A 23,929-nucleotide genomic window follows, 5' to 3' on the forward strand; every position below is an offset into this window, starting at 1 on the left:
AGCAACAGGCAGAGTCTAATCAATTGAGATGAGCTATCCTCAGCAGGAGGAAAAAACACTTTTTGAAGTGATCATTAAGATGGCCCATAGAAGGTGTGAGGAGAACTTAACACAGGGGAATAGATTTCCAGCTGACGTCCCTGGGAACATGCACGTTCTCGGCCTGTTAAAATCAGGCTCTGGGTATCGCCGGTCGGCCCCCACACTGGAGTCACTCCCAATTAGAGGCTGCATTGTATAAACCCCAGCTTAGCCAGCCCCTTGGCCAAGGGGTGTGTGAGAGAGGGGCCAGCGCCCTGCAGGGCCCCAGGGTGGGGTCGCATCCCCGCCCGGCCCTGCCCTGCCCCCTCCACTCCACCCGCTGCTGCTGCGCCGCCCCCCCCGGCCCCGGCCCCGGCCCCCTGCCTGGGGTCCCCTAGATGGGCTTTAAAGCCACGAGATCGTTGCCATTAATTAATGGGGGGTGGGGGGCATTTGGGGTCCATCCGGATTTCGCCCCCTTTCAGGGAAGCTTCCCCCCCCCGTTATGGGAGATCAGGGTCAAAGGTCCCCAGTAAATTCACACACCGAAATGCAGGGCCGCCCCTCCCTCCAGCGGGGCACGGCTCCGCCCCTGCCCCGGGCTCCGCCCCCTCCGGCTGCCCCGCCCCCCGGCCCGGAACCCCGCGGCGGCCCCGCGTTCCCGGCCGGAGCCATTTCGCAGCCGGACTCGGCCAAGATGGCGGCGCCCAGCGGGCAGCGCGTGCGGGGCGGGCGCTGAGCGGCGCGGAGCCCGGGCCATGGCCGGCCTGACCCTGCTGGTGCGCGGCCTGCCCGCCTCGGCCCGCGGCCCCGGCCTGGAGCAGCTCTTCGGCCAGCTCGGCCCGCTCAAGCGCTGCTTCGTGGTGACCCACAAAGGTGGGGCGGCGGGGGGTCTGGAGGAGCTTGGGGCGGCTGGCGCTGTGGGGCGAGGAGGTGGGGGAAAGCAGGACCCATGGGGAGGGGGCTGGCGCTATGGGGCGGGGATTGAGCCTGGGGGGAAGCAGGAGCCGTGGGGTGGGGGGGCTGGAGCAGCAGGAGGGTGGTTGGGGGCGGCTGGAGCTATGGGGCGAGGAGGTCCGGGGGGCGGGGAGCGAGCCTGGGGGAAGCAGGAGCCGTGGGGTGGGGGGTCTGGAGGAGCGTGAGCATGGTTGGGGGCGGCTGGAGCTATGGGGTGAGGGCCTGGGGGGCAGGGAGCGAGCCTGGGGGAAGCAGAAGCCGTGGGGAGCAGGATATGGAGGAGCGGGAGGGTGGTTGGGGGTAGCTGGCGCTATGGGGCGAGGAGCCGTGGGGAGGAGGTGGGGGAAAGCAGGAGCCGTGGGGTGGGGGGTCTGGAGGAGCAGGGTGGTGGTGGTTGGGGGCAGCTGGCGCTATGGGGCGAGGGCCTGGGGGAAGCAGGATCCGTGTCCCCTGGGGGTGGGATGGGGTGGCAGAAGGGAGCAGGTTGAGCTCGGGGCAGGGAGCGCTGGGGTCCCCAGGGAGCAAGGCAGGGAACTGGGTCTTGGGGCCCCCAGTTGGGGCAGGGGAGGCTTGGAGGGGTGAGGGGTGTGTGTGCATGGGGCTGCACTTGGAAGATCTCAGGGGATTGGGGGAGAAGGTGAGTCTCTGGAGCTCATCTCCTGGAGTCTCCGTGAGTTGTTCTGGGCAGGGAGGGGAGCGGATCCTTGGCCCTGGGGAGACCCTGTCCCAGCCCCCACACCCCGTGTCATCCCTCCTGTTCCTCTGTGGCCGCTAGGCAGCATGGCCCTGGCCAGCCCTGAGGGTCAGGGTGGGGGGTTCAGGAAGAAGCTTGGACCCGTCCTAGCAGAAAAGGGCTTTCAGCAGCTTTGTGGTTTCCTGCGAAGGGGCCTCCTCACTGCAAAGCCTGGTGCCCTAGAACACCCAGAGCCCCCCGGGGCCCTTGGCAGAGCCTGGTGAGGTGCCGGCCACGCTGCCTCTCTCTTGCAGGCAGTGAAACCTGCCGTGGGTTTGGCTATGTCACCTTCTCCCTGCTGGAGGATGCCCAGCGAGCCCTCAGGGAGGTCACCACCTTCGAAGGCCATGAGATCAAGGTGGCTGTTGCGAAGAAGAAGCTGAGGGAGAAGAAGCAGCGGCAGCCGGGTGAGTTGGGAACAGTCTGGCTCTGTCGTGGTGGCACCGGTAGCAAAGCAAACTGCTTTCTGGGAGCTTGGCTCCTGTCGGCGTGGGTGCTGGCTCCGTGTTGCTGGAGACGGACTCTTCTCTCTGCCCATGGTGTGGGGGCACTGCGGGCAGTGTCTGTGCGAGAACCCCCACCCGATGTGTCTCAGCTCTGCCCTGGCGGGAATGCCCCTGTGGAGGGGACGGTGCTCAGCCCCCACGCCAGGGCCAGTTCGTCCCCCTTGTGCCGGTGTGCTTTGTGATGTGGGCACCTGTCTGCGGAGAGCTCCTCCCCAGCTCCCTCGCCACGCCAGCCAGCCCAGGGTGGCCTGAGTGTCATGGTGCCGCTGGGGAAGAAACCTCGTCCCGTGGCTGCTGTGTCATTCGTTGTGATCTCTGACCAGTACGTGGCTGGGGTGTCCAGGCCCCTAGGCTGGGGGGAGAGTGGGGTGGATGTTGGTCAGGGCACAGGGTTCTCCAGAGACTGCCCTGGGTTCTGTAACTCGTGCCTGTGGATACATGTGTTGAAGGGAGCTGCATGGCAGCACAGCTGGCAGGCCCTGCAGTATCGTGCTCACTTGCGCTGCTCTCTGTTCATTAGACGCCCCGGAGACCCGTCCAGAAGAGCAGAAGCCGAAAAAGCCAAAAGGGGCCCCCAAGAAAGCCAGGCTGATCATCCGCAACCTGAGCTTTAAGGTAGGAGCAGCGAGCGGGATCACTGGCCTGCGGCGTGCCAGGCGGCTCTGCAAGGCGAGATGACAGCCCAGGGCTCGGGCTCGGACGTGCAGCGGCTCTGATGCTGTCTGTGTCTGGCACGGAGCTACAGCAGAGCAGTGAAATGAGGCGGGAGGTGGCACGTGCTGGGAGTCGCTTCTGGAGGGTTCTGGGGTTTATAATCTGGCACCGTTGCTGCTTTTCTACTGGCATGGGGTGGAACTGGCTTCAGAGCTGTTCGTGGATAACCCACAGTGGGCACCAAGGGCACGTCCCTTCCTAGGGGGCTGCCCGCAGTGCTGCCCGGCCCCCCCAGCCCATCACCCCACGGAGCTGGCAGCGCAGAGCACTACACCAGCCCCCGTGTTCCTGGTGAGCTCAGAAGCTTTATTTACCTGGCGGGAGGGGGCTTGTAACCCCCCTCGCTCAGCCCAGCTGCCTGTGTTTGGAGTGAGGCCTCCAGCTGCGTTGCTCCTGCTTCCTCAGTCTGACCCCCCTCGTTCTCCCCAGTGCTCAGAAGATGACCTGAAGGCTCTGTTCTCTCCCTTTGGAGCTGTCCTGGAGGTGAACATCCCCAGGAAAACAGGTAGGGCTTAGTCGGCTACCAGCGAGGGGGAGCCCATGTCTCCACGCGGGGGAAGTCAGGGACCTCTGGGGGCTCAGGTCACTCGTTTGGGTGCCAGACGTCAGAGCCGACACACGATAATCCCGGCCATTGGTATCTTAGACGCCAGGCCTGTTGGTGAAGCCCTTTCCAAGCGAGACCCCCATGTTACAGACGGGGAGCACCTCCCTCCAGGGCACCGCAAAGCAGCAGGAAGAGACCCCAGCTCTCGGGTTCCCAGCACAGCTGCCTGGCTGCTTGACCACGCTGCCGCCTTGGTAGCTCCTGTGTCATCCACGGCTTGGCAAAGGCTGTTCCCCAGGGCTTGTGTCCGTGTCCCAGGCAACTGCGTTTCTACCACAGGATCCTTGCATGTGCTAAACAAGAAGCAGGAATGGGGGGAGGTGGGGCTGGCGCATGCCAGGTTGGGGGCTGCTAGGCTGGACGCTGGCCGAGCCCTCCCAGCACGCCTGGACTGAGCTTCTGGCTGTGGGATGCTGGCTGGTTGGTTACTGTCATGGACTCCTCAGCCCGGTGCGCTCTGAGCCTTGATCTCTTACAGATGGGAAGATGCGGGGCTTTGCCTTCGTTCAGTTCAAGAACATCCTGCAAGCGGGGAAGGCCCTGAAAGGGATGAACATGAAGGAGATCAAAGGTGAGTGCCCCCTTGTCCCCTGCTAAGCCAGAGCTGGGCACCGGGCTCCTTCAGAGCTAGCCTTCAGCCTTGGGGTGCCGGGAAAGGCGCCCGCGGCTTGTCCCCCTGCAGAGTCTTGTGCTGGCCTCCCCGGGTTCATCGGAGCCCAGCTGTCATCAGCCCTGAAGGAAAGCCGAGGCAGCGGCGCTGTGGAACTGCCAAACCGCTCCCCTGCGCAGGAGCTGCGGCTCGGTTCTGTGGGCATGTCCTGCACTTGGCTCCGGAGGGGGAGTAGTGAAGGCGCCTCCTGGACTGTCCCCTGGGCTCAGCTCTAGCTGGCTGGGTTAGCCCGTCTCAGTGCCGCTTGCCCAGTGAGCTGGGGCCTGACTCTCCTGGCAGCTCTCCTTGTCTCCCGCAGGGCGCACGGTGGCCGTGGACTGGGCGGTGGCCAAGGATAAGTACCGAGCCATGCAGGCAGGACCTCCCTCTGGTGAGTGACCTGCGGCCGTCCGGGCGTTGGCAGCGTGGCTACCCGCACTGGGATGGGCCGCTCTCAGGGCGGCTGCTTTTCACAGGCATGTGGAACTCCTTGCTGCATGACGTGGCTGTGGGGTGCTGGCTGGTTGGTTACTGTCATGGACTCACAGGCCCTGGGCTCTCATATCTCCATACAGTCCCTGGGAGGAACCTCCCTCAGTGTGACGGCCTTCCATGAAGGTAACACTCTGTCCAGGGTTAGGCTCTTTGGGACCGTACCTCTGAGCCTTCAGCACGCCTGTCCTCTCACTGTGGGGCCCCTCAGGGAGTCCAATCGCGCTGGACCCCTGGGGCCTCCACACCCAGAGGGAGCAATGTCTCCCCCGCCCCCGGTCTCTAACTGCAGCGACTCTCAGCCAGCGTAAAACTGAAGGGTCTGTTGGGCGCCTGAACCCAGCACAGGCAGTTCTCCGGGCCCTCGGGCCTAGCAACCCTCAGCCCAGTACATCTGGGTCTGTCCCCATCCAGGGGGCCCAGGCCACTCTTTGTCTCCAGTCCAGCAGCGACCTCCTTCCACCCAAGCACCCTCTGTCACCTGCCTGCAAGCCCTGCCTCCATGCCTGGCCTTCAGTCCCAGGCAAACAGGTCGCCTGGGTCCGCTCTCTTCCATCCTTTGTGCCCTCACTGGCTGGAATCAGCTGGTCAGGCCACGGGGGCCTCTCTCCTCAGCCCACGGTCCTACTGGCCAGCTTTCAAGCTGGGCTGCTCCTACCACTCACCAGTTGCTAGGGTATCCAACCTCCAGGCCGTTGTCCGGGATCCCAACTGCTAGGCGAGGTCACACCTGATCCTCTGTATCAGCAGACTCCTTCTCCCACCCCCTTGTTACACACGCAGCATACAGGGAAACCGAGACCCACACAGTGTTCATCAAAACACTAAGAAAATCCCCCGCTTCGTCACTGTTTCCCTCCTTATGTCAGGCAGGTGAGCTGGGGGGACGTGGGCACGCGGCTGGATGCTGTTTGGGGTACACGGGCTGAGTGCCCAGTGGTAACAGGGCCGCAAGGGGCAGTGCACCTGATCACCTCCGAAACACCCCTGAGAGTCCCGAGCCCAAAGCTGGGGCACGGAGCGGTCCTGCCTGGCCGACCCCAGTAGGGCCTCCCCACCCCATCTCTCCACCAGTACCACCCCACAGGTGAGCCGAATGGCGCTGGCCTGGAGTTCCGGGACAGGACCTGGGGCTCGCGGGCTGTTCTGCTCTGCAGTTCAGGAAGAGGGTGGCCCAGTGGCTAGAGCGCTGGCCTGGGGCTCAGGAGAGCTAGGGTCTATTCCCAGCTCTGCCACAGCCGGTGTGACCCTGCCTCAGTTTCCCATCAGTGACACAGGGCAGTGGCCCTTCCCTGCCATGGGTGTGTTAAGTCCCTGAGTGCGTGTGAGGCTGGGTCACACGGGGAGGAACCATCTCGTTCCTGGCTGGATTTCGCTCCCTGCCACGTGTGGCTCTTCCTCTGCCTTTGTTAGCCGCCGCGGCTCTGACTGCCCTGAGGGAAATGAGGGTAACGGAACCCGATTTCTGGGGGCGCTGGCTCATCTCCCTTGGCGATTCTCACCCCAGGGGACAGGGAGGAGAAACGCAGCCAAGCCCAACAGCAGGACTCTGGCTCCGAGAACGCCAGTGAGGAGGAGGAGGGTGAAGCGCTGGGATCGGATGAGCTGTCCAGCTCGCGGGTGCCGGGACGGTGAGTGAGTGACTGACCTGTTCCTGGGCTGCAGAGGGTGCTGCTGGCTGGATCTGGGGTGTCTCCATGGGGAGCCTCATCAGCGCCGACCCCACACCTCTGTGTGGCCCATTGGCGACCTGTGTGACCAGGGCATGGCCCTCGGGCAGCGGGTCATAGCGCAGCACAGCTCCGTGAGCCAGAGCTGCTTTATGGCACCATAGAGGCATCCCTGTTGGCAGCTCCTGGGGGCTCACTTGCTGTGGTCGACCCCCATGCTCCTAACTCCTTCCTCCAAGATGGTTTCCACTTGTCACGTCTCCCCTTAAACTCTTTGACAGAGGCACTTGGAGACTGTGATGCTGGTCGTGTCCCAAGGTGATGGCTGGGCTGCTGGGGCCTGGCTCTGCCCATGGTACTGGGCGTGTGTCCCACGGCGATGGCTGGGCTGCTGGGGCCTGGCTCTGCCCATGGTACTGGGCGTGTGTCCCACGGCGATGGCTGGGCTGCCGGGGCCTGGCTCTGCCCATGGTACTGGGCGTGTGTCCCACGGCGATGGCTGGGCTGCTGGGGCCTGGCTCTGCCCATGGTACTGGGCGTGTGTCCCCCACGGCGATGGCTGGGCTGCTGGGGCCTGGCTCTGCCCATGGTACTGGGCGTGTGTCCCACGGCGATGGCTGGGCTGCCGGGGCCTGGCTCTGCCCATGGTACTGGGCGTGTGTCCCCCACGGCGATGGCTGGGCTGCTGGGGCCTGGCTCTGCCCATGGTGATGGGCGTGTGTCCCACGGCGATGGCTGGGCTGCTGGGGCCTGGCTCTGCCCATGGTACTGGGCATGTGTCCCACGGCGATGGCTGGGCTGCCGGGGCCTGGCTCTGCCCATGGTACTGGGCGTGTGTCCCCCACGGCGATGGCTGGGCTGCTGGGGCCTGGCTCTGCCCATGGTACTGGGCGTGTGTCCCACGGCGATGGCTGGGCTGCCGGGGCCTGGCTCTGCCCATGGTACTGGGCGTGTGTCCCCCACGGCGATGGCTGGGCTGCTGGGGCCTGGCTCTGCCCATGGTACTGGGCATGTGTCCCACGGCGATGGCTGGGCTGCCGGGGCCTGGCTCTGCCCATGGTACTGGGCGTGTGTCCCACGGCGATGGCTGGGCTGCTGGGGCCTGGCTCTGCCCATGGTACTGGGCATTTGTCCCACGGCGATGGCTGGGCTGCCGGGGCCTGGCTCTGCCCATGGTACTGGGCGTGTGTCCCACGGCGATGGCTGGGCTGCCGGGGCCTGGCTCTGCCCATGGTACTGGGCGTGTGTCCCCCACGGCGATGGCTGGGCTGCCGGGGCCTGGCTCTGCCCATGGTGATGGGCGTGTGTCCCACGGCGATGGCTGGGCTGGTGGGGCCTGGCTCTGCCCATGGTACTGGGCGTGTGTCCCCCACGGCGATGGCTGGGCTGCCGGGGCCTGGCTCTGCCCATGGTACTGGGCGTGTGTCCCCCACGGCGATGGCTGGGCTGCTGGGGCCTGGCTCTGCCCATGGTACTGGGCGTGTGTCCCACGGCGATGGCTGGGCTGCTGGGGCCTGGCTCTGCCCATGGTACTGGGCGTGTGTCCCACGGCGATGGCTGGGCTGCTGGGGCCTGGCTCTGCCCATGGTGATGGGCGTGTGTCCCACAGCGATGGCTGGGCTGCTGGGGCCTGGCTCTGCCCAGGGTGCCGGGCGTGGTTCCCATGGCGATGGCAGAGCCTGGCTGGCAGGGCCGGGCTCTCCCTGCGGTGCTGCTCGGTCCCCTCTATTTTTGTCCTTCGCTCCCATTCTTTGCTCGGGAGTTTGCCGCCTCGAACTGTAGGATCCTGGGTGCTGCACTAGCAGCAGCTGGGCCTCTGGACCCCCAGGCCCCCCAGCCAGCATGTGCTGCCTTCCTAGCTCTGCTGCTTTCCAGCGGGGCCGGCGGCTCTCCTGGCTGCTCAGCCTGGCTCTCACTATTGCAGGCTCGGGAAGGGCACCGCTGCCGCCCGCGCAGACAGCAGCGAGGAGGAGGAGGAGGCCGGCGAGGCTGTGGGCGAGGCAGAGGATGGGAGCCTGGCGGAGAGGGAAGAGCCCGAGGGCTCGGACGAGAGCGCCACGGGCTCAGAGGAGGAGGATGGAGGTTTGTTCAGTTACCACGTCGGGGCGCTTTGCTCGGACCTAGGCTGGCTGCTGGCGAGGACAAAGGAGCTGGGATCTCCTGGGGGCTGCCGGCCTGCTGGGAGCGGCTGCTCGCCAGCCCGGGCCCTGCGTACGTGCCCCATGGCTGGACCCCACGCGCCAGGAATCGCCCCAGTTGGCAAGGAGCCCTGACCCTCTGTGCGGTGAGTCGTAGCAGTGACGGGAAGAGCAATGGGACGAGGGGTCCCAACCAGCTCGGACTGGGGGGCGGTGACATGGGTCATGGAGCAGCTGCTGCTTGGCCAGCGTTGAACTGGGCACCTGGAGGGCAACCCTGGGCAGGCAGGGTTCTGGACTGGGCCTCCATGAGGTGTCCTGGGGCTACCCGGGGCTGGGAGGTGCCTCACTTCCCCCTGGCCTTAGTGTGCGGGAGCCTCGTGTGTGCCGACCCCGCTAGGCCTCGCTGTCCCTCTGCGCTTAGCAATAGGCAGCCCCAGCCCCTGCTCTGGCCACTCGCAGCATTCCCAGATCCGCTGCTCCCCAGGGACCAGGACAGCCCAGCGTGCCCGCGTCGCCGCAGGTCAGCGTTCGGCGTCCCACGCAGCCCTTCACTAGGATCACAGCGACAACAGCCCAGAGGAGGGGGCAGGCGGCAGCAGGCGGGAATATTGGGAACCAGCGGTCATGTGTCCGATCAAACCATCCCGTCCGTTCTGGAGCCCGGACACTCGAGTGTCACACGGAGCACAGCTCCTCCCGAAGTCCATCCAGCGCGTTTCTCGACACAGGCCTCGCGTGCCGCCCTGTGGGGACTTGCTGTGCCTGTATCCGGCCATGGGGTCCCCGTAAAACTGTGCGTCCCCTGTGCCCTCTGCTGGGGGCATCCAGGGGTCCCTGGGTCACAGACTGGAGCTCTGGGTTCTGTTCCTGGTTCTGCCACTGGCTCCCTGGGTGACCCAGGGGGTAGCACACGGGGCGCTTTGCTCTTGCCTTGGTTAATATCTCCTTCCCCTTTAACACCCCCCGCCCCCCATAGGCTGTGCCCTGGGGACCCACCTAGCCCAGAGGGGTGAAAGGGCTGTGTGACGGAGCGGTTCTGGCGGGACCCCACTGAGGTGCCAGTACAGGACCAATTGCTCAAACAGGGCAGTCACAGCCCTCGGCTGGGGTTTCTCCATCTCTAAGGCAAACCAAACCAGCCAGACAAAAAGGACTTTGGTCTCACCCCACTGGCTAACCACAAGTCACACAAGCAATTTCCTTAGACACTCCAGTCTCCCAGTATCACCACCAGTGCACTCGTCCTGGGGATGAATGGTTATGAAAACCAACACCCCAATAAAAGAAAAAGGTTCCCTCGATCCCAAAGGACCAAGCCCCAGACCCAGGTCAATATACACATCAGATCTTACCCACAAATCACGCTGTTGCCAATCCTTTAGAATCTAAAATCTAAAGGTTTATTTACAAAGGGAAAAAGGTAGAGAAGAGAGGTAGAATTGGTTAAATGGAATCAATTACATACAGTAATGGCAAAGTTCTTAGTTCAGCCTTGCAGCAGTGCTGGAGTAAACTGCAGGTTCAAATCAAGTCTCTGGAACATCCCCAGCTGGGATGGGTCAGTCAGTTCTTAGTTCAGAGCTTCAGTTTGTAGCAAAGTCCCTCCAGAGGTAAGAAGCAGGATTGAAGACAAGATGGAGATGGGGCATCAGCCTTTTATAGGCTTTTCCAGGTGTAAGAACCTCTTTGTCCTCACTGTGGAAAATTACAGCAAAATGGAGTCTGGAGTCACATGGGCAGGTCCCTGTATACTTTGCTGAGTACAAGGCGTATCTGCCTCCTCTCCATGGGTCAATTGTGTAGCTGATGGTCCTCAATGGGCCATCAAGCAGGCTGGGCAGAGCTAACACCAGCTTGTCTGGGTGTCTCCCAGAAGCACAGCACACTTTTGAAGTACAGACAGAACAGAGCCAATATTCATAACTTCAATTACAAAATGACACAGGCACCCAGACAGCATAATCCTAACCAGCAACCCAGAACCTGGTCTTAGACACCTTAGATGACCCCCTTTACATAAGATTTGGTGCCAGTACAGGACCTTGGTTGCAACCACGTTCTATATGGTCCCAGATTATATCAGTAACATCACAGGCTGTGCCAGCCATGCCCAGTGGTTCCTCCCATGGCCTGCTGCGTTAGTGAGAGGGAAGGTTTGGCAGGGACCCTCTCGCGTTGTCACGCCCCAGTGACTGGCAAGGGGAGCGGAGAACCCAGCCTGTCCCCCGCCCAGTCTGGGGCCTGGTTGCTGAGCTCACCGGGGCGATCGTGTGCCTGGGGCACTGGCTGCATGGCTGATGGGTTTGTCGTGGGGAGAAGCAGCTGCCCCGGATGCCTCCCACCCTGTGCCCAGGACTCTGCCTGGCTTTGTTCTAGACGCCGACGTGGCCAGGAAGAGGAGGAAGGGCCTGAAGCGGCCGTCCGACGTCGCCGAGGGGAGGACTGTCTTCATCAGGTGGGTTAGTGACCCGGCACGAGACCGCCTGGCGCGGCACGAGCGCCTCTGACGGCCGGAGCTCTGGGCGGGTGGTGCACAGGCCTCTGAGAGGCAGGGAAGCGTGGGGGTACCAGAGTGGGGACATGGGGGGCACTGCTAGCCTTGGGGGCATGCCCGCCCTTTCCCAGGGAATAGTGGGGTGCTTGACCCGGAGCTTCTGTGTGTGTGTGGGGGGGTGACTGCCACAGTTCCCCCTGCTCCTGGACTGACCCCAGGAGTCCCACCCCTCCCCGGAACACTCTGCTTTTCCCCACTCCGCTCCCTGCCTGGGGGAGACTCCTCCGCCGGCCGTTTCCTTGGCCCCATGGCAGGAGTGTGGAGTGAGCCGTGCTCTGCCCATCGGAGCTGGGCTCTGCCAGGGCTGGGCACGCTAACCCTGCCGCCCTCCCTGCGCTTCCTCTGTGCCGCAGGGCCCTCCCCTTCCCCTGCCGCAGGACCCTCCCCTCCGCCCGCTGTACCCACTCTGTGCCGCGGGGCCCTCCCCTCCCCCCGCGGGGCCCTCCCCTTCCCCTGCCGCAGGACCCTCCCCTCCGCCCGCTGTACCCACTCTGTGCCACAGGGCCCTCCCCTCCCCCTGCCGCAGGACCCTCCCCTCCGCCCGCTGTACCCACTCTGTGCCACAGGGCCCTCCCCTCCCCCTGCCGGGCCGCGGGGCCCTCCCCTCCCCCTGCCGGGCTGCGGGGCCCTCCTCTTGGCCCACTGCGCCTTTCTGAGCTGGGGGAGCCCTCCAACACATCCCCTGCCGCGGGACCCTCCCCTCCCGCTGCCGGGCCCCCCTGCCGGGCCGCGGGACCCTCCCTTCCCCCTGCCGGTCCGCCCTCCCCCTGCCGGGCCCCCCTGGGCCGCGGGACCCTTCTTTCTCCCCGCCCTGCTGTTGGGAACAGTCACTGGCTCCTCTCCCCTTCTTAGGGGGTGTCTGTGGGGTGGGGGGCACTCACACCCCTGCCTGGAGAGCCCCTGGCAGAGGGCAGGGCCTGGCCTGGGCATGCAGGGCAGTTGGCTGCCACCATCTCCTCTGAGGCTGCTGGGGCCACGTGGGCGGCTGGGTCAGTGGCGGGCAGTGGGTCCTGCTGGGGGAGCCGCAGGCAGTGGCAGGGCCTCACGTGTGGTGCACCCGGCAGGAACCTGCCCTTCGACACGGAGGAGGAGGAGCTGGGCAAGATGCTGGAGCAGTTTGGGGACCTCAAGTACGTCCGCATCGTCCTGCACCCGGACACGGAGCACTCCAGAGGTAACACCTGCCTCGGGCCAGGGGAGACCCTGCCAGGGCCTGGCCCTCGCCCTCCCCATCCCGCCGCAATGCTGAATAGCCTGGAGTCAGCCCCAGGAAACAGCCCCCTTCCCCCCCGTCGCTGCCAGTGCGTCATCCAGGCCTCAGGCCTCTACTGCAGCCTCAGGCCTCTACTGCACCCTGGCAGGCCGCCGGCGGGAGGGACTGGGGAGGGGTGTATTGGGAGGCAGGGGCTGTGCAGTGCCAGGGAGTGGGGCAGGGGAGGTTTGAGTGCTGGGGAGCAGGGAGTGCGTAGAGCGGGGGGGGGGGCGGCGTGCAGTGCCGGGGGGCGGGACAGGGCAGTGTGCAGTGCTGGGGGGCGTGCAGTGCCGGGGAGCAGGGGGGTGTGCAGTGCTGGGGGTGGGGCAGTAGGGCGTGCAGTGCTGGGGAGCAGGGGGGTGCGCAGTGCTGGGGGTGGGGCAGTAGGGCGTGCAGTGCCGGGGAGCAGGGGGGTGCGCAGTGCTGGGGGTGGGGCAGTAGGGCGTGCAGTGCTGGGGAGCAGGGGGGTGCGCAGTGCAAGGGGGTGGGGCAGTAGGGCGTGCAGTGCCGGGGAGCAGGGGGGTGTGCAGTGCCGGGGGGTGGGACAGGGCAGTGCGCAGTGCTGGGGGGCGTGCAGTGCCGGGGAGCAGGGGGGTGCGCAGTGCTGGGGGTGGGGCAGTAGGGCGTGCAGTGCCGGGGAGCAGGGGGGTGCGCAGTGCAAGGGGGGGGGGGAGCAGGCGTGTGCGCAGTGCAAGGGGGTGGGGCAGTAGGGCGTGCAGTGCCGGGGAGCAGGGGGGTGAGCAGTGCCGGGGGGTGGGACAGGGCAGTGCGCAGTGCTGGGGGGCGTGCAGTGCCGGGGAGCAGGGGGGTGCGCAGTGCAAGGGGGTGGGGCAGTAGGGCGTGCAGTGCCGGGGAGCAGGGGGGTGCGCAGTGCAAGGGGGTGGGGCAGTAGGGCGTGCAGTGCCGGGGAGCAGGGGGGTGCGCAGTGCCAGGGGGTGGGGGAGGAGAGGGGTGCGCAGTGCCGGGGGTGGGGCAGTAGGGCGTGCAGTGCCGGGGAGCAGGGGGGTGCGCAGTGCCAGGGGGTGGGGTAGGAGAGGGGTGCGCAGTGCCGGGGGGTGGGACCCAGAGCTCGCTCCGTGGAGGCCCTGGTGGGACAGGCCGTGCCTGGCACCGTGTCCCGGCTGCCCTGGTTCGCGCCCGGCTGGGATCTCACCCCCGCGTCTCTTTCCAGGCTGCGCCTTCGCCCAGTTCACCACCCAGGAGGCCGCCCAGAAGTGCCTTGAGGCTGCCCAGGACGACAGCGAGGTGAGTGGGGCGCAGGGGAGTCCCCAGACCATTGGCACCCCGGTGGGCCCACGTCTGACATGGCTGGGGTGGGGGGAGAGCCCTGCCCCCCCCCCGGTATCATCCGTCGGGGCGCACGTGGCTCTGAACGCCCCTCAGTGCATCCTCTATGGGGGTGGGAGGAGGGGACTTCTCCCCTCCTCCCTGGCTGCCCCCCTGCTGCCCCATCCCCAGCATCTCATTCGCTGTCTGGCTCCCTCACAGGGCGGGGGGCTGCGGCTGGGCGGGCGCCGGCTGCACCTGGACCTGGCCGTGAGCCGCGACGAGGCCCAGAAGCTGCGAGCCCAGAAGGTGAAGAAGCCGACGGGCACCCGCAACCTGTACCTGGCTCGGGAAGGCCGTGAGTTACCTGGCTCCGGGGTGACGGGCACTGCTGCCCGCTGGAAATGGCCAGACAGGTCCCCCTCTGCTGCCCGCCTCCCTGGGAAACCTTCTGTGTGCCTCCTAGTGCCAGGGTCCTGGGACCCCTCCCCATTCCTACCCCTCTGCTGAGTCCCTCCCTCCCAGTTGTGAACACACCCGGGACCTGGCAGGGGACGCCTGCCCCCGTACTCCACCCCTTAGCGCCCGGGCTAGCCGGGGCCAGTTCGTGCAGTACTGGAGCGGCTCCCGGCCGGGAGAGCCGAGCTCAGGGCAGACGGCGCCCCAGCCTGTCAGCGTGTTCTGTGGTTAGATTTCACCCCCCGGAACAAGCACAAAGCAGTCCAAGCCCGGGGTCCCCGGCAGTCCCCCGGGGCCCTGCCGGTCTGTCCCCCCAGGGGAGCTGTTCATCACGGAGTGTGGGGGAGTCCGGGCCCTGCACCCCTCCTCCTGCGATTCCCCGGGACTCTCAGCCGGCCAGTAACACCGAAGGTTTATTAGCCGACAGGACACAGTCCCCAGCAGGGCTCGTAGGTACAACCAGGACCCCTCAGTCGGGTCCCTCTGGGGGCAAGGAGCTTAGACCCCAGACTTGGGGTTCCTGCCTCCTCCCAGCCAGCCCCAAACCGAACCCTTCCCCCCGCCCCCCTCCAGCCGACTCACTCCCCTCCCCCTGGCTCCTCCTCGGCAAAGGTGTCACCTGGGCCCAGCCCCCTCCTGGCTCAGGTATCACCCCCTGCTCTCCCATCCCCCATGCAGACAGTGCCAGGAAAACTAGGCACATTCCTGGTCAGTCCCGCTCCCTCCTGCGTCACACTGGTCCCTTCCGCCAGCCATCCCAGCAATGTTCAGCTTCCCCCCGGGCCCAGAGGGCCAGTCGCTTCCCGGGCCGGCGGTAGGCGGGTCCCAGGCCTGTAACACGCTGGCTGGCGGTTAGTAGCTAGGGAAAGGGACTGCCAAGGTTGAAAACAGGGAACACGCACCAGTGAGTTCCCCTCTTCCCCTCTCCCAGCTCCCTGTGTCCTCGAGGGCTGACCCCCGCCAAGCAGAGTGGGCATCTCAGGGGCCAGCGAGCAGAAAAGATCCAGTTTCTCCTAGCTGGCGGGAGTCTGCGTCCCAACCTCTGCTGCCTCTCTCCGGTGGGCCCCGTCCGGACGCGTAACTCCTCGCTGTGGGGCACCGAGCGTGGGGCCCCGGGCGGTCCCCGGGGCGGCTCTAATGGCTCCTCCCTTTCCTCGCAGTGATCCGGGCTGGCACCCAGGCCGCCGAGGGCGTGAGCACGTCTGACATGGCCAAGAGAGCGCGGGTGAGTGGGTGGGGGCATCCCTGCCAGTGGGCTCCGGCTGCCCGCTCCCAGGGGAGGTACAGCAGGCACAGGCTTCGCTTGGCAAGAGCCACCTGGCGGCAGGAGGGCACGGGGCCCCACCGGGTGCTGGGCTGGCGGCAAGACGGCACGGGGCCCCCCACAGGGTGCACAGGGCTGGCGGCGGGAGGGCACGGGGCCCCCCACAGGGTGCACAGGAGGGCGCGGGGCCCCACAGGGTGCACAGGGCCGGTGGCGGGAGGGCGCGGGGCCGGCGGGGTCTCACAGGCAGCATGCAGCAGTCGTGTGGGGGCGGCAGACCTGGCTGGGCCAGGGCACATTGCGGCTCTGTGGCACGGCCGCGCCGTCCCCGCCTGTCCCTGGAGCTGTCCTGCGTGGCGCTCGGCCGTGGGTGGGAGGGAGCCCAGGGAGCTGCTCTGGGCCCTCTGTCCCCTGGCTGTAGCGCCAGGCAGGGGGGGCAGGGCTCTGCGGCGGGGGACGCTGTGCTGGGCCCGCCCCGTAACCCCCTCCCGGCGCCTGCCCCCTCCCAGTTTGAGGAGCTGAAGCGCCAGAAGCTGAAGGACCAGAACATCTTCGTGTCCCGCACGCGGCTCTGCATCCACAACCTGCCCAAGGCCGTGGACGACAAGCAGCTCCGGCAGCTCCTGCTGCGCGCCGCCGGCGGGGGCCCGGGCCTGCGCGTCAAGGAGGTGAGTCCCTGCTGGACGGGCTCCTGAGCTGGGGAATTATTGGGGGGGAGGCTATGGGGGGGTGCTGGGGGGCTGAGCCGGCTCCCTTATCGCCCAGCCCCTGCCAGGCGGGTCGCTGGTGACACCAGGTGTTCGCTGGAGGAACTGCAGTGAGCTGCTAGCTCAGCCCTCGGTCGTCCCCGCCCTGCTGGGGTTACGCCGAGGGACCGATCGGTTCGGGGGCCGCGCGGCCCGGCCTGAGCTCTTTGGCATGTGTGTCATGGTGCCCGCGCACAGAGCCCTGTGTGCATCCACCGGCAGCGCCCCGGAGCAGCGGGTGCAGAGGGGTGACCAGGCCAGGTGCGCACCACTGCGGTGGGGGGTGGCGCTGGGGGGTGCGGGGCTGTCGCCACGGCCGGTCGACAGTGGGTTGGTGGCTGTGGAGATGGTGACAAGGGAAATGGGCACGGGGCAGTTGGAGCCTGAAGACAGGAAGTGACACCGGGGCAGTGAGGAGCCCGCACTGGGGTTCCCGGCTAGAGGGGGGGACGCGGCCGCGGGGCGGTGAGGAGCCCGCGCTGGGGAGTGGGGGGGTCCCGGCTGGAGGGGGGACGCTGGCTGTGGGGCGGTGAGGAGCCCGCGCTGGGGGTTTGGGGGTCCCAGCCGGAGGGAGGACGCTGCCTGTGGGGCGGTGAGGAGCCCGCGCTGGGGGGTTGGGGGTCCCGGCCGGAGGGGGGACGCTGGCCGCGGGGCGGTGAGGAGCCCACCCTGGGGGATGGGGGGGTCCCGGCCGCGGGGCGGTGAGGGGCCCGCGCTGGGGGTTTGGGGGTCCCGGCCGGAGGGGGGACGCTGCCTGTGGGGCGGTGAGGAGCCCGCGCTGGGGGGTTGGGGGTCCCGGCTGGAGGGGGGGCGCTGGCCGTGGGGCGGTGAGGAGCCCGCGCTGGCTGTTGGGGGGGTCCCGGCTGGAGGGGGGATGCTGGCCGTGGGGCGGTCAGGAGCCCGCGCTGGGGGGTGGGGGGGGTCCCGGCCACGGGCCGGTGAGGAGTCCATGCAGGCTGTTGGGGGGGGGTCCCAGCCGGAGGGGGGACGCTGGCCGCGGGGCGGTGAGGAGCCCGCACTGGCTGTTGGGGGGGGGTCCCGGCTGGAGGGGGGATGCTGGCCGTGGGGCGGTGAGGAGCGGGGGGTGGGGGGGTCCCGGCCGCGGGGCGGTGAGGAGCCCACGCAGGCTGTTGGGGGGGGTCCCAGCCGGAGGGGGGACGCTGGCCGTGGGGCGGTGAGGGGCCCGCGCTGGGGGGTGGGGGGGTCCCGGCCACGGGGCGGTGAGGAGCCCACGCAGGTTGTTGGGGGGGGGGGGGTCCCAGCCGGAGGGCGGTGAGGGGCCCGCGCTGGGGGTTTGGGGGTCCCGTCCGGAGGGGGGACGCTGGCCGCGGGCCGGTGAGGGGCCTGCGCTGGCTGTTGGGGGGTCCCGGCCGGAGGGGGGACGCTGGCCGTGGGACGGTGAGGAGCCCGCGCTGGCTGTTGGGGGGTCCCGGCCGGAGGGGGGACGCTGGCTGTGGGGCGGTGAGGAGCCCACGCTGGGGGGTTGGGGGTCCCGGCTGGAGGGGGGACGCTGGCTGTGGGGCGGTGAGGAACCCACGCTGGGGGTTTGGGGGTCCCGGCTGGAGGGGGGACGCTGGCCGTGGGACGGTGAGGAACCCGCGCTGGCTGTTGGGGGGTCCCGGCCGGAGGGGGGACGCTGGCTGTGGGGCGGTGAGGAGCCCACGCTGGGGGTTTGGGGGTCCCGGCTGGAGGTGGGACGCTGGCCGTGGGGTGTGGATGAGGTTCGCAGGAGCCCCCAGGCTGCGGCTGGGCTGAGCGTTCCGCGCAGTGACGTGCTCCGAACTCCGGCCTCCTGCTCGGCCGAGGGGCCCCTGGGGTCCCGGGCAGGTCAGCGGCAGGTTCGGGGGGAGGGCGGCTGCTCTAGGGGTCCCAGTGCGAGGGGCTCCCCTGACCCATGGGTGGCCAGGTCAGAGCAGAGCTGCAGAGGGGAGCTGGCGGGCCCATCCGGGGGGCGTTCGCGGGGGCCTGTGGGTTGGGCCGTGCCGCGCCGCGCCGCGGGGGCTCCCAGCAGGTCCCGGATGCGTCTCTCCTGTCTCTGCAGTGCCGGGTGATGCGGAACCTGACGGCGCCGGCGGGGAATGGCCGGGGCCAGTCTCTGGGCTACGCCTTCGTGGAGTTCGAGAAGCACGAGCAGGCGCTGGCCGCCCTGCGCCTCACCAACAACAACCCGCAGCTCTTCGGGCCGCACAAGGTGGGGCCGCCCGCGGGGTCCTTGGCAGCTCCTGGGGGCTGAGCGCTGGAGGTGTGTGGGGCGGGGGTGGAATGCGCCAGCTGTGGGGCTGGTGAGGTGCCCACATTGGGTGCCAGGCGGAGTGTGTGTGGGGGTCCTGGCTGGAAGGGGGAAGTGCGGGGTGGGGGTGGAACGCACCTGCTGTGGGGCGGCGAGGAGCCCGTGCTGGGGGTCTGGCGGGGGGCTGGGGGTCCCGGCCGCAGGGGGTGCACTGGCTGTGGGGCGGCGAGGAGCCCGTGTTGGGGGTCTGCCAGGGGGCTGGGGGTCCCGGCCACAGGGGGTGCACTGGCTGTGGGGCGGCGAGGAGCCCGTGCTGGGGGTCTGGCAGGGGGCTGGGGGTCCCGGCCGCAGGGGGTGCACTGGCTGTGGGGCGGCGAGGCGCCCGTGCTGGGGGTCTGGCAGGGGGCTGGGGGTCCCGGCCGCAGGGGGTGCACTGGCTGTGGGGCGGCGAGGAGCCCGTGCTGGGGGTCTGGCGGGGGGCTGGGGGTCCCGGCCGCAGGGGGTGCACTGGCTGTGGGGCGGCGAGGAGCCCGTGCTGGGGCTCTGCCAGGGGGCTGGGGGTCCCGGCCGCAGGGGGTGCCCTGGCAGTGGGGCGGCGAGGAGCCCGTGCTGGGGCTCTGCCAGGGGGCTGGGGGTCCCGGCCGCAGGGGGTGCCCTGGCAGTGGGGCGGCGAGGAGCCCGTGCTGGGGGTCTGGCAGGGGGCTGGGGGTCCCGGCCGCAGGGGTGCACTGGCTGTGGGGCGGCGAGGAGCCCGTGCTGGGGCTCTGCCAGGGGGCAGTCCCCGCTCAGTCCCTGCCCCTGTGCGCTGACCGGGCTCTGCCCCACAGCGCCCCATCGTGGAGTTCTCGCTGGAGGACCGCAGGAAGCTGAAGCTGAAGGAGCAGCGAGCCCAGCACAGCCTGGTAGGTGTCCCGGCTCCTCCCCCGGCTGGGATCCCGCACGCCCCCCTGGGGACTTGGGGAACGTCCCCTGCCCCGCGGGGAAATGCAGCTGGCTGGAGGGCGCGGGGGGGGGCTAGTGTCGCGTGGCTGCGGGGGAGGGCAGTGGCTGGGGGCGTGCACTGGTTGGTGCCGGGTGGAGGCTGGCATCATGGGGTCGGGGTGCGGGGAGGGCAATGGCGGGGGGTACGGGTGGGGGCTGGTGTCATGGGGGTGGGGGGCCAGCAGTGGCGGGGGGAAGGGCAGGGCTGGTGTCACGGGGCCGGGGTGGGGGTGGTCCGCTGGGGGGCACAGGGTCGGGGCTGGCATCACAGGGTTCGGGTGTGGGGAGCAGCCCTGGCCCACCCAGCCTGGCGTGATGGTACCTGCTGCGTCGGTGGCAGCTCCCACCCAGGCGGGCGCCGGCAGCCAGCCGTGCCGAGGGGGTGGGGGGTCTCGGGGCTCCTGGCAGCTGGTCCCGGCAGTGCCGGGGCCAGGATCCCCGACTGACCCGCGGGCGCCGGCAGGGGACACTCACCTTCTGTTTTGTGCAGCAAAAGCTAAGGCAGAAGCAAGCGGCAGAGGGGCAAGGACCTCCCCGGGGCAGTGGCCTTACGGAGACGCCCCAGAAGCTGCCCCCGGGCCCCAAGGGACAGCAGAACCCCAGGAAGCGGGGCCCCAAGGGGCAGGGAGACGCCGCAGGTCCCCAGAGGCAGAAGGACCCGAGGGGCCCCAGGACGCAGGGTCCTAAGGGGCAGAAAGACGCCCTGGGCCCCGAGGGGCAGGGAGACGCCGCAGGCGCCATGGGGCAGCAGAACCCCAGGAAGCGGGGCCCCGAGGGGCAGGGGGCCGGCACCCCCTGGGCTGGGTTCCAGACCAAGGCGGAGGTGGAGCAAGTGGAGCTGCCGGATGGGAAGAAGCGTAGGAAGGTTCTGACGCTGCCGACTCACCGGGGGCCCAAGATCAGGTAGGAGCCGGGCCCGGGGAGGGGGGGTGCGCGGGGGGGTCTGGTCTCTCCCTGGTCTGGGAGCAGCAGGCCTGGGGGGCGGGGGGGCAGCGGGAAAGCACCAGGCTCAGGGCCCGTCGCTCACGCTCTCGGCTCTGACCCCAGGCAGCGCGACAGGGGCAAGCCGGCCGCGCCGAAGAAGCCGAAGGCCCAGGCCAGCCAGCGACGGCAGGAGAAGCAGAGGGTGGCGCCCAGACAGGTGAGGGGGGTTTGGGCAGGGCAGACTTGGGGTGCCTGGTCTTGTCCGTCTGGGGGGGCTGCCGCAGCAGGAGTGGGTGTAGGGGAGAGCATCCTGCTGGGGTCGGATTCCCACAAACAGCCGGGCCGGGCGCCCTGCGGGACTCGTGGAGGTGGCACCCAGAGCCCCCTGGCCGCCGGCACCGGCACGTCCCATCGCAGCGAGCGCTGAGAGACCCTCGTTGGCCCAGGTTGTGCCTTGGCCTGGCTGCGTCGCCTGCTGCACATCACCCCCCAGCCCACCTCCCCCTCCTCCCCCCTGTCCCGGTGCCCATCCTGTGCCCGCCGGGCCGTTCCTGGGGCGGTGCGCGCCCTGTCCATCACCGAGGGACCCCCAACCTCCTTCCTCAAAACCTCGGGAGCCCCTCCCCTCGCCCCACCTGCTGCCTCCAGCCGGCTCACTCCCTGCCCCGCTGACCCTCTGGGCCTGTCCCTGGGACACCCCACAATGCACCACTCCCCAAGGGTGGGGGCGCAGAAACTCCCCGTGCCCCACGGCAGCTCCTCTGCTGGGCACAGGAACTGGCCCTCCCGCTGCTGCCGCGGCTGGTGGGGGACGTGTCCTGGCGCTGGCCCCTCTGCCCCGGTTCGGGAGGCCGGCGCTGAGCCAGGCCTCGCCCTCTCTGTCCCTCGCAGGTGCCGGGGAAGAGGCGGGGGCCGGTGGGCGGCCGGGCGGAGGCCCGCTTCGACCAGCTGGTGGAGCAGTACAAGCGGAAGATCTTGGGCAGTGCCCCGAGCGCCCCTGGGGCAAAGAGGAGCAAGTGGTTTGAGAGCTGAGCGCCCCGGAGCCGCCGGGGAGGACTGTCACGCCGCAGAGCAGCGCCGGCCTGCGCCCCACAAGGGGCTCCGTGTGCCAGGCGGTGCCTGCGCCCTGCACCCTCTGCCACCGCGCGGCTGGGGGGCCCCTCCTCTTCCCTTGGTTTCTCAGCTTTTTATTAATTTAAATCTTCACTTTTTTTAACCTGGGAAGAACCAGGTCTGATCTTTGCTCATCTGGGGCACTGTGATGGGGGGAGGGGATCTGGCCTGTCCCACCCCACCCCCCATGGCAGGGGGGGAGGGGAGCTGGCCCAGCCCCCCCCGTCCCCGCAGGGACTGTTTTGCTGGACTCTAGCTAACGGGGTGTTTCTCTCCAGCTGGCAGGGGGCTGGCACCCAGCAGCGGGGCCCGGCGAACGCCCCTGCCCGCGGGGAGCCAGCGGCTGCCGGCTGAACCCTCCTTCCCTGGCCAGGGCCTGGCACAGGATCAACCCTGGGGATATGTGGCTGTAGGGCCGCCGTGCCCCCCCGCCTGTTCCCAGGCGCTCAGAGCGAGAGGAGCTGGGCCGGGGCCTGGCAGAGCTGTGGGACCGGGGTGGGGAGCGGACACTGGGGTACCTGGGGAGCAGGTCTGTCAGGGGCCCCTCCCCCGCCGGCCACACAGGCCTTATGCTGTGACTGTCTCTGCCCCGGCGCCGGGGCAGTAAACTCTGCTTTGACGATGGCGCTGGCCGGGCCGGGCTTGGCTGGGCCAGAGCGACCCGTCGGGAGTTCATCACAACACCCCCGGCCGGCTGTCCCAGCTGGCTGGCGCTCTTCAGAGAACCCCGGGGCTGCGGGTCGGGAGTGAGGGGAGCCGTTCACGCACTCAGCCCCTCGGCACGGCTGAGGCATTTCCCTCCCCCCAGCGCTGCCTCCCCCAGGCTGGCCTCAGAGGTGGGGTGTCTGGAGAGGGTGAGGGCCCCGCCTGGGGGGCAGGAGAGCCCGGGCTCTAGGCCTGGTGCTTGGCCCGTCTCTCTCGGCAGGGTTCCCTGAGCTCTCCAGGGCCTGCCAGCTCCCAGGGAGGGGGTGGGGGGTTTCTCTGCATGACCCGGCCCTGGCTGGGAGGTGTCACCAGGCTAGATGTGGGTCTGACCGGCCAGGCCCGTGTGCTGTGCCCTCCCTAGGCCTGGGCAGGCTGCGGCGGTGTCCTCCCCGGGCCCCTCTGGCCATGCCCTGGGCGCAGGCTCAGAAAGCCCCGAGGGCTCTCTGGGTTAGCAGCCACCAGAGCACACAGCCACTCGTTCCTTGAGACAGGTGTAGGCAAAGCAGGAACGCCGGGACGCCCTCCTCTGCCTCAGTGTCCTCATCACGGGAGCCGCCTCTGGCCAAGGCCTCTCTGGGGTCCAGGGTCCCCCTTCTTTGCCGGGCTTCTCCGAAAGATGGAGCCTGTCCTCGCTGACTGCCCGCTTCCTCGGCTGGGCTGTGGTGGCAAAGGCCCGGCGTAGTCAGACACAGTTTGTGGAGAAGAGCCGCAGAGCTGTTGGGAGTGGCAGCTCGCCCGGGAAGGGACCTGTCTCACTGTCCCGGTGTCGTGTGAAGCCAGCCCTGGGGGCTGGGTCTCCGGATGCTTGGCTGGTGAGGAAAAGGTTTTCTCCAGTTCTTTGTCTGTGGAGCTTCTCAGTTTATGCGACTTGCGACTATATCGGTTGTGCCACAGGTGGGTCTGGAGGTGAGAGAGACCCAGATGGAGCCTGTTACTGCTCAGGAAAATGTTCCCTTAGGGCGAGCCCAGGTGAAGGGGGTAAGGGCTGAATTTCGGTGAAAGATGAATTGTTGCTTTGAAAGATTCCTGGAGACACGTCTCCACGGTAGCTCCAGCGAGCAGTTTGCTGTAAATGGAAAGGAGGGCTGTGGTGAGCGTGACTTGATTAAGGACGTTTCAGTTCCTAGCAGCCAGAACTTTACTGTTGAAAATGAAACCCTGTCCCGCCTTCTGCCCTGTCCCCTCCCCCTTCCTCTGCCCTGCCCCCAGCTTCCCGGGGCTTGTTAAACCCCTGCCCTGTCACCGCAGTCCCTTCGGGCTCCTGCCTCAGCTTCATAGACACTAAGGCCGGCAGAGCCCACTGCGCGCGCGCACACTCTCCCCCCCGGAGAATCCCAGCAGCTGGATGGCTCAGGGCCTTTACAAAGGCCTCAAATCTCCTACAGCCTCCAAGCCACGCGCCCCATCAGCTGCTCCAAGGTTTGCTCCCCTCGGAGCCAGGAAACGGCGTCTCATTTCAAGGGGCCGTTGGCTGATTCCAACGACCAGCCCTTGGATCCTGTTCCTCCGTGGGCTGGGCTGGGCTGAGGAGCCCCCCGCTCGCCTGGCCGGGGCGAGGTGGGCCCAGTGATGGAGTCACCTCCCAACCGCCTCTCTGGACAGGTCGGGCTCCTGAAGCCTCGCCCCGGAGGGCCTTGTTTTCTGGCCCCTGGCTGGTTTCTGGGGCCCTCCGCTGCTCTCCAGCCCTGCCACAGCCTCCGGGAAGTGCGCCCCGAGCGCTGGAGTCAGGATGCCCCAGCAGGCTGCGCGGGAGCGAGGTCGCTCCCCTTAGCCATCAGCTGCAGCTGTGCTGGGAGCCTGGGTCCTGCTCCACGGGTGGCACCAGCCTCCAGCTCAGACAGTCCCATGCTTGTTTGCTGAGCTGCCCCCGGCATGTCAGAGATCCATGTCCCACGTGCACCCCACACTTTCTAAGGCGGGGGAGGGACGCCCAGTACCCCTGGGA

General features: G+C 68.0%; 1 protein-coding gene across 1 annotated transcript; it reads left to right on the forward strand.

The window, feature by feature from the left end:
• The first annotated feature begins 678 nt into the window (after positions 1 to 678).
• RBM28 (RNA binding motif protein 28) lies at positions 679 to 21,381 on the forward strand. Its single transcript, XM_045001868.1, has 19 exons — positions 679 to 897; positions 1,966 to 2,118; positions 2,738 to 2,832; positions 3,361 to 3,436; positions 4,017 to 4,109; positions 4,507 to 4,578; positions 6,187 to 6,310; positions 8,274 to 8,431; positions 10,867 to 10,945; positions 12,109 to 12,218; positions 13,468 to 13,541; positions 13,785 to 13,920; positions 15,182 to 15,246; positions 15,795 to 15,953; positions 18,073 to 18,222; positions 19,089 to 19,163; positions 19,733 to 20,145; positions 20,290 to 20,383; positions 21,058 to 21,381. Exons 1-19 carry the CDS (start codon positions 780 to 782, stop codon positions 21,196 to 21,198), a joined length of 2,385 nt encoding a protein of 794 aa, XP_044857803.1. The 5' UTR covers positions 679 to 779; the 3' UTR covers positions 21,199 to 21,381.
• The last annotated feature ends 2,548 nt before the right edge of the window (positions 21,382 to 23,929 follow it).

Source organism: Mauremys mutica, chromosome 1, assembly GCF_020497125.1.
Source record: "Mauremys mutica isolate MM-2020 ecotype Southern chromosome 1, ASM2049712v1, whole genome shotgun sequence".
NCBI lineage: Eukaryota > Metazoa > Chordata > Testudines > Geoemydidae > Mauremys > Mauremys mutica.